This window comes from Dendrobates tinctorius, unplaced genomic scaffold, assembly GCF_039654945.1.
Source record: "Dendrobates tinctorius isolate UK_male_01 unplaced genomic scaffold, ASM3965494v1 ptg000062l, whole genome shotgun sequence".
NCBI classification, from domain to species: domain Eukaryota; kingdom Metazoa; phylum Chordata; class Amphibia; order Anura; family Dendrobatidae; genus Dendrobates; species Dendrobates tinctorius.
Genome location: NW_027361730.1, coordinates 25,668,330 through 25,682,502, shown reverse-complemented (window position 1 = coordinate 25,682,502; position 14,173 = coordinate 25,668,330). Strand labels below are relative to the sequence as shown.

Genomic DNA, 14,173 nt, shown 5'->3' with positions numbered 1-14,173 from the left:
AATCGTGTAAGCCTTGGAAGTTTCATTATTTCTTTAAGAGCAGTATATGTATAATTTGTGGATGTTTTAACACGATATAGTTAAAAGTTGTGTTTCAATGTTTCATTGAGGTGCTGGTGTTCCCTCACATTTGTTTGGATCTTTGGAGCGGTCTTAACTGGGATCTGACCCTGTGTTCACAGACATTGTGCACCACTCCCTACCTTGAGAATACATGTGTTGATGAATAATTTGTCCCCACAGTATAATTTTTGCCTACTAGTGTCAATGTGAATTTTTTTTTTTTTTTTAATTTAAACTTTCAGGGGTCAAAAAAAAAAAAGAAATATGGAAGCATGGTGAAAATGAATAAAGACTTTGATAACGTTCTATCTAAAAGCTATTAAATATTACATATTGTAAAGAAAAAAATGGCATATTTTTTTCTTTCCAAGCCGCTATTACGCTGTTCATGGAAGGATGGCCAACATACCTAATATTTTGATTTCAGCAACATGTTGGTTCTCATCCCACATATTCACACTAAAAGAATCCAGCTTAGCAAACAGTTTGAAGGCGATGAAGTCCTTATCTTTGGAGGCTTTTGTTGCTTCAGGAAAAAAAAAAAAAAGTTATAATTAAATGAAAATCATAATTTATTTTCAATAACCTGCGTCATAAGCATTTTTCATCCACCTATACGCTTGCCATAAGAGGATTTATGATACGAGATCTAGGCTTGCCCAGAAAAATACATAGGGAGTTTAAAATATTAATCTGAAAGACAAACACATAAAACAGAATTCTCACATTGATTCATCTAGAATATATGATGGAACTGAAAATTAATGAACCCAGCTTTCATCCCCCTAACAAGGGTTGTTATCACTTTAGTATAGCAAATGTGTTGGAGGCAGGACACTGTGGCTGTCACTTCAACATACAGTAGGTGTCACTGATCTTCTCCTTTGTGAAACCCCGCTCACTTGTTAGTGTAGCCCTCCTCACAGAATATGCAGCGCTTCTCATCCATTGGGAGATGTTGATAGACATGTATGATTACACATTTGCTCCTTTAGAAGAAATTTTGTGGACAGGGGAGCTGTGCAGTCTGTGACAAAGGCTGCACTAACAAGTGCAGGAGGACAATCTATAAGGGTAAGTGTACACGGTCAGTAAACGCTGCGGGTTGGACGAAGCGAACATCCTTAGCGCTCAACCCGCAGACTCCAGATGTTACATCATAGTGGATGGGATTTCAAGGTATCCGATGCCCATCATCCGTGCATCAACGCCCAAGGATCACCTGCAGAGAAGGACAAGTGGCGCGTCTTTCCAGACCACAGCATGTCAATTTATCCTGTGGAATGGGCACTCAACTTAATGAACTTCGTGATGAATTTTTAATGTCATCCAGTGGTTGTAGTGAACAGAGAAAAACGTTTCGGTCAATTCAGATCTTCATCAGTTACGGTTCAATAAATAGACTGCATCGTATGAAAATTGGCAATTCATGATCAGGGACAAATAGATCCCATTAGGAATAAGGTACACTCATGTACTATGGCATCGTTGGTGGTATAGTGGGGATCTTGTATCCTTTTGAAAGGGTGTCCAAAGGTCGAAACGCGTTTATCATTAGCGGCATTGAGTCAGTGTGTGTATTGTGCTGGACATTATATAAATGGAATTTTAACCATTGTTTGCATTAAAAGTTAAATTTTATCTTTTGATTATTCGCTGGACATTACTCTTCATTACTGGATCCTGCTGTGGTTGCTTCACCCTTGTCCGTGCGGAGTACTATGAAGCAAGCTGGACATCTAGATGGACTAAAAGTGGTGCGCTGACTATTTTTTCATAGATTCTCTATGGAGTTAAGGTCAGGTGAGTTTGCTGGCAAAACAAGCACAGTGATACCGTTGTTTTTAAACCAGGAATTGGTACTTTTGACAGTGTGGACAGGTGCCAAGTCCTGCTGGAGAATGAAATGTCCAACTCCATAAAGCTTGTCAGCAGAGGGAAGCATGAAGTGCTCTAAAATTTCCTGGTAGACGGATGCGCTGAGGTTGGTGTTGAAAAAAAAACAGTGGACCTAAACCAGCAGATGACATGGCTCCCGAAACCATCAATAATTATGGATACTTCACACTAGACCTTGGAAATAAAGGTCCCAGAGACTGGAGGAAGAGTGAAGAGGTCACAATCCAAGCTGCTTGAGGCCTAGTGTGAAGTTTCCACAATCAGTGATGGTTTGTGGAGCCATGTAATCTTCTGGTATAGGTACACTGTGTTTTATAAAGACCAAAGTCAGAGCAGCCGCCTAAAAAGACAGACCGCACCAGTTCATAGGCGGCCAGACGGCATTGACAGTGCCTCCATCTGCCTCATTACACAAAATCTTCCGCTGGGGATTCCATGTGTTTCATGTATTTCAGAGACTTACAGGAAAACCTGGGCGTAAGAGCTCAGCGCAGAAAGCAGAATGAACAAATCAACAGCAAGTGAAAAATTAGTGATATTTTTTACTCTGATCCTTGCGCGAGTTAAGTGATTAGACAACTTTTTTCTTCAGGTCGGTGCGATTACAGCGATACAGGATTTGTATAATTTTTTTCTGCTTGGCTGCGCTCTTACACTAAAAAATGCTTTTTAATGTTTTTGCATCACCATATTTTTTCCATATTTCTGCTTATAGAGTCATGCAAGATCTTGTTTTTTTGATGAGATCACATTTTTATTGGAACCATTTTTGAGCACATGACATTTTTTGTTCCCTTTCTATTACAATTTTTAGGAGAAAGATTGAACAAAAACCAGCAATTCAGGAATTGTTTTTTGTGTGTGGTAAAATTGATAAGGCAGCTTTATTCCTCGGGTCAATACAATTATAGAGACACAACATTACTATCGTTTTTATGTTTTGATGTTTTGACACAAAATCTATTTTATAGAAAAAAAATATTTTTGCATTGCTTTATTCTGAGAGCTACAACGGTTTTATTTTACGGCTAATTGAGCTGTATGGTGGCTTTATATTTTGCATGACAAGATGATGTTTTCAGCATTGCCATTTTTATTTACATTCTTTTTTTATTGTGTTTTATGCCACTTTTTGTTCAGTGGTATGACAATTAAGTATTGTGTTTTGCCTCTTTTTTTTTTTTTTTTTTTAAAAAGAAAAACGTTTATAGGTCGAGTTGTTCCGGATGCGGTGATACAAAACATGTAAACTTTTATTATTTGGGAGTTTTTTAATAAAAATATTTATTTTTGAGAATTTTTTTTTTCTTAAACAGTTTTTAGTGAATATTTTCATATATAACATACAAAAAAGTAAGACGCATCCATGCAAGGACAAGGAAAAGCAAAAAATAGCAAAACAGTCAAGTAAAACAGCAAGAAAATTAAGTAAAGCATAACAAGCCTTATACGACTCTGATTCACTCAACCATTAATTGATCGTCCAGAGCGTTGTCATAATGCTGTCTTGAGTATCACATTCCTTATCATCAAACATATCAAACATCCGATAAACAAAATAGAATGAAAAGAAGAAAAGAGTGTAGAGTAGGTACTAGAAAGTATGGAAAAAAGAGACAAGAGGAAAAAGGGGGGGTCCGATATGATTATAATATATTTTTATTTTTTATTATTTTGTGATTTTTAAAAAATATTTTTACAACTTTTTTTTTTTATTTAGTCCCACTAAGGGACTTTCACTTTTTGCAGTCGGATTACTGTTATAAAGCATAGCAATGCAGGAGTTGCAATGCTTATTACTAGTGATGAGCTGCATGTCTTGGGCACAATATTTCTATAATTCCCATCCACTTTCTAGAACTTTAAGATGCTGCGATTTAGACGCAGCAAAAATATGCAATGTCAAAAACTCACTGTAAGCACACAGCCTGAAGGTGAAAAAGTTCCGAAATGATTCTTCTTGGTAGGATTTTTTGCTTTTCATGACAAAAACCTGCCATTTTAGCAGGGGAGTGTAGACCCTTCATATTCAATGTATGCCTACTATATAAGTTTCAGCTTCTTGTACTTTTATTATATTCCAAAGTCATAGAAAAATAACATACAAAACAAATGTAAAGAATTACAAGTCTATTGGCGAAAGGAGTTAAGAAGGGCTCCGCCTTAGCAAGTGGGAGGCTATATGATAAGGTTTATAAGCCTCATCACAATATGAACGGATTTACGCACTCAACCAATATTTATCTTGGGTTTTACCTTTCTGAACAAAAGTCCCTTTGTCCGGTTGCTTCTGCACAGAGGAAACCTCTGCCTTATCAGCAATGCTGGGGATGGCGGCTGTTATGAAACTGATAGCAGACAGCAAAGCCTGCGAGTGGAGCAGGAGGTCCATAGATGAAAAGGCCACCTGGTGGATACGAAGCATTGCTTATAGGCATCTTTAGTGACCAAAACTAGAAGCATGTTATGGAAAATGGAGGTCCGCAGCAATTTCTGAAATCATGTAGTGGTACAGAAAATTGATGAAAGCGTTGCATTTCCACTTTCCATATTGAAAATTAACATTGGAACCAAGATAGAAAAACAAAATCAAGAACGAAAAAAATATCATTAGAAATATCATACAAGAAAAAAAATGATACCCAAATTTATAAACAAATCGAATATGAAATCATTATGGGCTGAGAGCCTCAAAAGGAAATTCATATCAAAAGCTACTAGATACTAAAAGGCAATAATTGTCTAATTTCATATTCATTAATAACACGTAACAAACTGCTATTTTTCTTACATGGTAGCCATTTTTTATTTTTAAAAACTTCCCCAAGGGCGGCCATATTGGAGACACTAAGATACTTCTTGTTGTGTCAGCGTTATGACAGCTGCTATAATTGAGTGGGTAATTGGACTGGTTATTTCATACTCCAAGGACAAATTAAGTACAGCCCCCAACCCAATAGTCCAGTCAAAATACGACAAAAATATCCTTTACCCTGAACAAATTCCAAGAAAGCGTTTTATTGTTTTTTTTGGTAGTATTACATGTATCGAAAAACATACTAAAAGTTTACCAAGATATGGTTACCACAAAGGGTCCAAATGTGATGTCAAAGAATATGGCCGCCAAAGCTGTAAAATGTTAAATGCGACTCGCCTTTTGGTGTCTATCATATTTCTTTTACAATTACTACTATTATTATTTAACAATTTATTTATCTTCTTTTACAGAGCTGAGAATGAAGGAAGGTCAAGAAACTTGCCCGTTATGCAGCCATGAAGTAGAAGATGACGGAGAAAGTAGTGATTGGTGCGAAAGGAGCTGAAGGGATCAATAAAGCCAGTATTGAGAGGGGCGTTAGCACTGTGGTTGCTGCTGGAGCAGTGGTGCACAAGAGATGTCGTATGAACTACATAAACAAGAAGCAAATAGACTTGCATAAGAAAGCTACTTCCGTTCATCGTTCACCTGCCAAGAGAGGTACACTGGTGTCTACTGGATCATATGATAGCACGACGCAGTGTTTGTTCTGTGGACATGAAGTGGTGAAGACAAGATCTAGTAGTGATTTCGATGATTATAGCTTTGTTAAAACTGATGGATTTGTAAGGTCCATCTTGTCACATTGCAAACAGCGTAATGATGACTGGGCAATCACCATTCAAGGAAGAATCGCGTACTTTGGGAAGGACTTACATGCTGCAGACTGTCTGTATCATCGTTCATGTGACATTAACTTTCGGACAAATTACGGAATTCCTATGCGTCATGGTGGTGGATCTACTATAAAGAAACCGCGGAAGGTAGGGAGGCCGATGAACATGGACCAAGAGCAAGCGTTCTTGAGAATGTGTGCATTTCTCAAGGACAACGATAAAGAGCAACTGACTGTCACAGATCTTGCAAAGAAAATGACGGAGTATCTTGTAGAAGGAGACAGTGCTGCCTACAGTAATAAATGGCTGAGGTATAGGCTGGAGGAGAGGTATGGCGATTCGCTATTCATAGCAGCGTGTGAAGGGTTGCCTAACATTGTAATGTTCCGTGAAAAGACCAGAATAATCCCGAGGGACTATTTCCGTAGTCAGGAAACGGATGAAGAAGCCCAGAAGAGAGCCATCATAGAGACTGCGGCCAAACTAATCAAGAGCAATATCAAGTCTAAGATCCCATCTTCAACCGATGAATATCCAAAGACTTCTTCGCTTGAATGCCAGTCTGCCTTAGATTATCACCCCCTGAGTTTGCTTTGCTTGCTTGAAACCCTCTTCGTTGGAAAGGGCATTCACAGGAAGGTCGCAAGCATTAGACAATCAGTTGTTCAGGCTGTACGTCCCAGGGCTGTAGTAGCTCCATTGCAGCTTGGGTTAGCAGTCCAGCTCCATCATCATTTCAGGTCTCGATTTCTTGTAGACAGTCTCTCAGCCATGGGATATTGTTCATCATTTTTAGAAGTTCAGTGATTCGAGCAAAACGCTGCCGCTTCTGTTGGCCAGGATGTACTCGGTGGTACCATAGACAGACTGGATACGGCACTGCTGTTCGCTGCAGACAACGTCGATCATAATATCATCACGTTAGATGGGAAGGGGACTTTCCACGGCATGGGGATGGTAGCTACTGTGACTCCAGGAAGGAAGGTCAGTCGCACTGTTCTCAGACGGAAGACTGCGGACTTGGAGATAGTTGAACAAAGCAGAGTTGATGTAAGGGAATACCGTTTCGCAAAACACACTCGCCGAAACATAAAATTCAAGCCTTTGCCATTTCTCAACGCCATTGACCATCATGTTGATGTATTGTGGGAGATGTCTTTACGCTTCAAACAGCCTGCACCGAGCTGGAATGGAATGATGCACATGCTACATAAAGGCTGTGATCATTCGGGGTCGTCTTCGGTAATCTTCCTGCCCAACATTGACATGTTTCCGGAGACAAGTCATGCATCTTCTCTACTCTTGAGTATCTGTGCAACCTTGCTGATAAACACCGATCCGCTGCAGTTGTTACATTCGATCAGCCACTCTACTGGAAACCGTCAGAAATCAAACACTAGGTGCCTGAAGACAGCCAGGTTTGAGATATTGTCCTGATGCTCGGGAGCTTCCACACATTGATGAATCTTATGGGTGCCATAGGAACGTTGATGGATGGGAGTGGAATCAAAGAGATCTTGGGAACAATTTACAGTGACAATGCTGTGCAACACAAAATGACTGGAAAGGCAGTTCAGCGTGCAGTTCGTGGCCATCTCCTCCTTGATCAGTGTCTTACTCAGCAAGTTGCAGACAAAGTACTTTGCGACCATCCCGGTTTTGCAGACCTGTTGCAAGAACTTGAGCAGTTGTATGCTCGGACACTGACAGGTGAGAGTGACTTGAATTCGGTCATCACTTCTACCTGCCTTAGTGAAATTGTCCACCTCTTGTCCACCAAAAGAAACGGTTTATCCGCTCACTCTCGCACCAGTAAACTATGGCTGAATGACCAACAGATGGTTGGAATTGCAAGGGAGCTTATCGAGGCCGATCGTACAGGATCCTGGCTGATGAACCTTCATGCTGTAGCCGAATGTTTGCCCATTCTTGCAGCTGCTGGGCATGGGAACTACGTGAAGGCTGCCTACCTTTACCTCCAGTCTATGACCACTCTGGAAGATGATATGCCATCAGTCTTCCATAGATTTATGAAAGGCTTGCATGTTGTAGGGCGGACGGATCAGTACTGGGTAGGCCTGGGTTGCGGCCTAGTCATCGAGCAAGCTCTGATGCGCTCCCTAAAAACTGCAGGAGGACTCACCAGAGGAAGTGGAATGTCCGAACATCAGAGGGCCTTGTGGACTCTGTCTGTGCCAGTGTCCTCTTCCTACAGTGATGCAATGCAGGGTTTCACTCGCCAGAGCTTTGTCACCAGTGAACAACACAAGGAGGCAAGAACGTCAAGGATGAGAAGAGATCGTGAAGACCTGGAGAAAATTGCAGATAAACTTGAGACCTTTTCACCTTTCTCTGATGAAGTGTCTCTTCGCAACATTATCACCGGTGTCAATGCAAATAAGCATGTGAATGTCCATAACCTGTTCACCATTGGCAGAGAAATAGTGTCAACAATGGAGGGTCAATCACTGTTTTCAGTTAAGTACAAGCGGTCAATGAAAGCCAAGACCCTGGCATCCAGTGAGGCTATTGACGTTGCTACGGACAAAACAATAGACCCCGCTCTTTTGTTCCAAAGGTTTCTTGTGGTGTCTCAAACTGCTGATCTTTCCCTTGATGAGGTGATGGCCTATGAACTTTCACCATACCCACCATCCCTCTTTGAGGCAAAACATCTCTTACGCAAACCAAACAAAGCACAACTGATGGCTGCTATGAAAGAACAGAGTTCAGATGACGCAGTACTCAAGGATGTACCAGAAGTGGAACATTATGTTCTTGACGGAGGTTCTCTTCTCCATCGACTGAAGTGGTCAGAAGGAAAGACATATTGTTCAATCGCTAAAGACTATGCATCTTTCACACTAAAGCACTATGGTAAGGCTACGATAGTATTTGATGGTTACATTGGAGGACCAAACACTAAGGACATTACCCATCAGCGACGGGGCAAAAAACGAACAAGTAGCAAAATGAACATTGCTGAAGGAACGAAATTTGTCGGGAAAAAGGAGGACTTCCTTTCGAATGTGGAGAACAAGCAAACAGTCTCTTATCAATCTCGTTTCAAAGCGCATGAATGACAGAGGTTGCCACGTAATACAATCAGAGGGGGATGCAGATGTGGAGATTGTTAGGGCAGCAGTGTCAATGTCATCCAACAAAAGTACTAGTCTCATTGGCAAAGATACAGATCTTTTGGTGTTGTTACTTCATCACGCGTCAACCAGCGATGGCAACAAGCTTTATTTCCACTCGGATAAAAGGAGTCCTGCAACAGTATACGACATTAAGGTTATGAAGAAGTTCCTGGGAAACCATGTCTGCAGCAGTCTTCTGTTCCTTCATGCATTCACGGGTTGCGATACCACTTCCGCGGTTTTTGGAATCGGAAAAAAAACTCGGTCTACACAAGGTTTTGAAGGGAGACTCGGTCTTAAATAGCTGTGCTAAAATCTTTTCCACACCTAACAAAAACAGAGCTGAGATTGAAGACGCTGGGTGTAAAGCGATGGTGGCATTGTTCGGGGGCAAACCTGGAGACAATTTGTCTGCAATGAGGTATTCTACTCTCTGCAAAAAAAGTGATGCTTTGGATGGACAATGGTGAGGCTATGGACACTAATGAATGGGGATGGGAATTGCAGAACAGTCTAGTTCCAGTGATGATGGATACTTCACCCAGGAAATATTCGTTATTTTTAGTGCGATGGCTGTCATCGTCTTATGACGTCATAGATAGGACCTTTGTGGTGATCAATTTTTGGAAAACTTTTAATATGTTGTTCCCCACATATAATAGTAATAAAAAAAAAAAATCATAAAACGCTTTCTTGGAATTTGTTCCGGGTCAAACCGTATTTTGACTGGACTACAACCCCATAGAGTAAAAATCGAGATGCCTACAAAGGCATCCATGTGATTAGAATGCTGCCCTCTAGCCTTATTTAAATCTTGAAGAGAACAATCATCTGTCATTTAATTTCCACCCTACAAATAACGAGGTCACAGCTAGGTATTTTTGTAAGGATACACTATGGACAAAACAAAACAAAAAAAAAAAAACACATGACAATCTCTGAGTGAACAAAGGACTCGGTTTTAACCACCTGTAAGGATACTGACGAGTGGGTTTATTATTGTATTATAACCAGTGATGAGTGTTATTCAAGCATGTTTGGGTGCTAACAGAGTGTCTTTGGCGAGCTCGAAAAATATGTTTGAGTCCACGCTCCTGCATATCTCGCAGTGTTTGACAGCTGCAATACATGAAGGGATGGCCAAACAAGCAGGCAATTGCTGTCTGTGTTGCAGCTGTCTAACAGCCGCGAGACATGCAGGTTCGGGGACAAGAACATATTTTTTGAGTATGCCGAGCCTTATCCGAGCAAATCCATTCATCACCAGTTATAGTATTTTGTTCCCATTTCACTAAGTAGCTCAGTTCTAAATAATTTAGTGAACTCCCTATGAAACATACATAAAAGTGTAAAGACAAGAGGTAGATGCTTTTTAGACATTTGAAATAACCACTACTTTACCTTTAGCGTTTGTTCTGTTTTCTCAAATATAGTGTGAAAATTAGGGCCATTTCTGTTCGCCTAAAATAAGATAAGAAAGCGACAACAGTGAATAACATACAATCAAACGGTCAAAGCATAATAATTATGATATGGCACTTACCTTAACATATTCAACTTTTAATAAGTCCAAGCCTTGCTTATCAGAAGAACTTATCAAATGAAGCGGCTGTTTGAGGAGACCTGTGATATTGAAAAAATTAATCCCTTTTAGCATTACACCTTTCCATCTAAAATCCTCTTTAAACCAAAAGTCTGGTAAAAAGTGATGCTCATCTAATAAGACAATGCGATGGCTTATCGTCAATTGATTGCCCTCTGTAAAGATTTATACTTGATGGCATGAATCGCTGTAGTGCAGGTTACTAAAACATGGCTCATTGTTCTATCTTCTACAAGGTATATAAAAAAAACCAAAAAACAAACCCGGTCTTCTTTTCTAGCATATTGCTGCACTGACCAGGTGTAAAGTACCAAAAATTTCTGTGGAGTAGTTCAATCTGGAGAGAAGAAAATTCACAAAGTTCTTCCATAACAGAAACATTTATTTTTTTTTATGTGAGATTTAATACACAATAGGAATCATTGTCAAATAGACACCATCTACCTCAGACAACACGATTGGGAACAAACACATCATTAAAACCAAACAATCTCAGGGATTTGAGAGTTGAAACCCATTCATAAAAGAAATGTAAGGAGACTATAGAATTCACAGCAACTTTCATCCTTAATGCATAACATTTACAAGAATCAGGTCCATGCTGCCATGTTCTGGGAGACGAGAAAGCTCCAATAACACATGCAAGCCAAGGCTCCACTTGGAACCCGTAGAAAGCACAGTAATGACCACCAGACTCAAAAATTTCCCTACAGCTTGATAATGTCAATAATTTTGGACTGGATGGAAGTGTGGTGATTGCTGCATGACTTGTTATCCCTGGGAAATTCAATGACCTCTTTTAAACTCAAGTTTAGCAGAACTAGGAAAATTTGATGTTTCAACAAATTAATTTGCATTAAAAAAAGTTGGAATGTTGGAAAAAGGTAGGAAACCAAAATTTGAGTTAATAGATTTGTTTCAGATTTAAGTTTAAATGCCAGCCACTTAACTAATTTATGTGCAACTAGCTGAAGAGCCCGGCGCTGCCCGAGCATAGTAACTAACTGTGGTTAGTTATAACAAATTATAATTAGCCTCCATCCCATAGTCCCGTGCCCTAAAACCCATAACACATCCTCCATCCCATAGTCCCATGCCCATATACCCATCACACATCCTCCATCCCATAGTCCCGTGCCCATATACCCATCATACATATCCTCCATCCCATAGTCTAGTGCCCTAAAACCCATCACACATCTTCCATCCCATAGTCCCATGCCCATATACCCATCATACATATTCGCCATCCCATAGTTGAGTGCCCATATACCCATCACACATCCTTCATCTCATAGTCCCATGCCCATTTACCCATCATACATATCCTCCATCCCATAGTCCCGTGCCTATATATCCGTCATACATATCCTCCATCCCATAGTCCAGTGCCCATATACCCATCACACATCCTACATCCCATAGTCAACCATTATAACATCATAATGAGCGACGGGGCTTGCAACCTATGATGACATCAGCGTCGCCATGGCAACAATTATGACATCATAATGAGGGGCGGGGCTTGATACACACACACTTTTTCCCCATTATGTAGATAGGGGCAAAATTGTTTGCTGAATTGGAACGCGCGGGGTTAAAATTTTGCCTCACAACATGGCCTATGATGCTCTCGGGGTCCAGACGTGTGACAGTGCCAAATTTTGTGGCTGTAGCTGCGACGGTGCGGATGCCAATCCCGGACATACACACATACATACACACACTTGATTTTATATATTAGATACATATGTAACCTATTAACCTTACTGCTGGACATTTTCAAGGAAATTATTAAAATTAATCTCAGCCAAGAATGAAGCATAAAGGGAATGTAAAAAAGACGCTATTCAACTGCAGATATGGGGATAATCTGCAGGTTAATAGTGGTGTGACACTTTGAAGCCGTACACTGAAAGCCCCACTGCCGGGAAGACATTAACTTTATTCCCTCCGTGACGGCCTCGCTCTTTCAGTCATAGTGGTGGCACCAAGGTTTTAGTCACCGCCCTGTGTATTGGAAGCGGAAACCACGCTCACCGCACTGAAGGACAGCCAGCTCAGCACTAGGGTCAGCTGTCAGTCGGCGTTACAGCTGCACTGTATGCACAGATGATGACTGAAACCATGCATTCACCACCCCTGTGACTGAAAGAGTAAAGCTGCTGGGGGGGAATAAAGTTAATTTCCTCCCGGTACCGGGGCTCTCAGTGTGGTGGTCGCATGGTGTCAGAAAGATATTAACCTGCAGATTAACCCCATGTCTGCAGGTTAATGCCTTTTTTTTTTTTTTTTTTTTACAAGACACGCTCTCTTAAATAATAAAATAGAATATTTATGTAGTTTACCTGAAACATCATAGTAGTCTAAAGCAATTTTCTTTAGGTATGATACAGCGCTAAGGTCAAAGGTCTTGACACAGGCCACCGTTCCCAGTTGTTGTATGCTGAAAAGGAGGACCGTATTCTCCTTATTCTCCTGTTGTTTAGTCAGTTCTAGGGTAACCTAGATGGCAGAAGTTGCAGAAGTTACAAGCATATAAAACTGAGCACTTAAAACAAGACTTTCCTAAAGCTTACTTTATTATTAATAAATATAGTGAACATCATATTTAATTAATTGAAAATACACCTACTTCTTTTATTTCAAACTTGAGTTGAAGGTCAGTGAGTTCCTCAAGGTTGGTTTCTTCAGCTGGAGGAGGTGTTTCGGTTTCTATTTTAACTTTCTGGATGGGTTTAGATTTTATTGAGGCTGTAACATCAGTCGATGTATCATAGAATTCGTCCTCAGAGTCTGAATGAAAACATTATAGAACATTAGCATTTAGTATTATTTCCAACTTAGCATAGTTTCCTTACTGGAATAGTTTTAGTAGGCGTAAAGCAAGGAGAAAAAAGACCAAACAAAATTGGCGTGCACACCTGATGTAATATGTACAAAATATTCTATTACAAAAAACCAGGACAAACAACATTAAAAACATCTAAAACCAAGATACAGCATGATAATCCAAACACATCCCCATTAATAATGACATGTGTATAAGACAATAATGTTATAAAGCTCCACAACCATTATTTGATAATACAACATATGCATAACATTCCCCATCCAATCCACAGCATCCAGATGTTGTAGCATAGTGGATAGGATTTTATGAAATCCCATTTCCACTCTACGTTCAAAGGCGCACGTGGCACACCTGTGTAACCCGACATTCGGCTCGTCTTTATAGACCACAGCATGTCTATTTATCTTGAGGAGACGCTCAGTCTCCAAAAGATAAATTATACAGTCTATGTATAGAATGCAGCGATTCCACATGGTTCAGTGAACTCATGTGGAATCACCGAGTGAACAAAAGACAAAAGTAGGCAGCGCTTTGGGCGGAGCTGCGTCCAAAGCGCTACCAATAAGCGACGAAGAGACGTACACTACCGTTCAAAAGTTTGGGGTCACCCAGACAATTTTGTGTTTTCCATGAAAACTCACACTTTTATTAATCAAATGAGTTGCCAAATGAATCTAATATCTAGTCCAGACATTGACAAGGTTTAAAAAAAAAAAAAAAAAAAAAGATTTATTTGAAATAATAAATTTCTCCTTCAAACTTTGCTTTTGTCAAAGAAAGCTCCCTTTGCAGCAATTCCAGCATTGCAGACCTTTGGCATTCTAGCAGTTAATTTGCTGAGGTAATCTGGAGAAATTTCACTCCATGCTTCCAGAAGCCCCTCCCACAAGTTGGTTTGGCTTGATGGGCACTTTTTGCGTACCATACGGTCAAGCTGCTCCCACAACAGCTCAATGGGGT

At 40.2% G+C, this 14,173-nt stretch overlaps 1 protein-coding gene across 2 annotated transcripts in view; it reads right to left on the bottom strand.

Annotated features, from left to right (window-relative positions):
- VPS13C (vacuolar protein sorting 13 homolog C) overlaps positions 1-14,173 on the bottom strand; it is a 518,321-nt gene that overhangs the window by 257,647 nt on the left and 246,501 nt on the right. For both annotated transcript variants that reach the window (XM_073579421.1, XM_073579422.1), the window contains 6 exons: positions 12,995-13,155; positions 12,708-12,864; positions 10,300-10,379; positions 10,158-10,217; positions 4,219-4,369; positions 473-589 (listed from right to left, as the gene is read on the bottom strand). In XM_073579421.1, the coding sequence (XP_073435522.1) occupies positions 473-589; positions 4,219-4,369; positions 10,158-10,217; positions 10,300-10,379; positions 12,708-12,864; positions 12,995-13,155 (726 nt within the window). The remainder of the gene's footprint in view (positions 1-472; positions 590-4,218; positions 4,370-10,157; positions 10,218-10,299; positions 10,380-12,707; positions 12,865-12,994; positions 13,156-14,173) is intronic.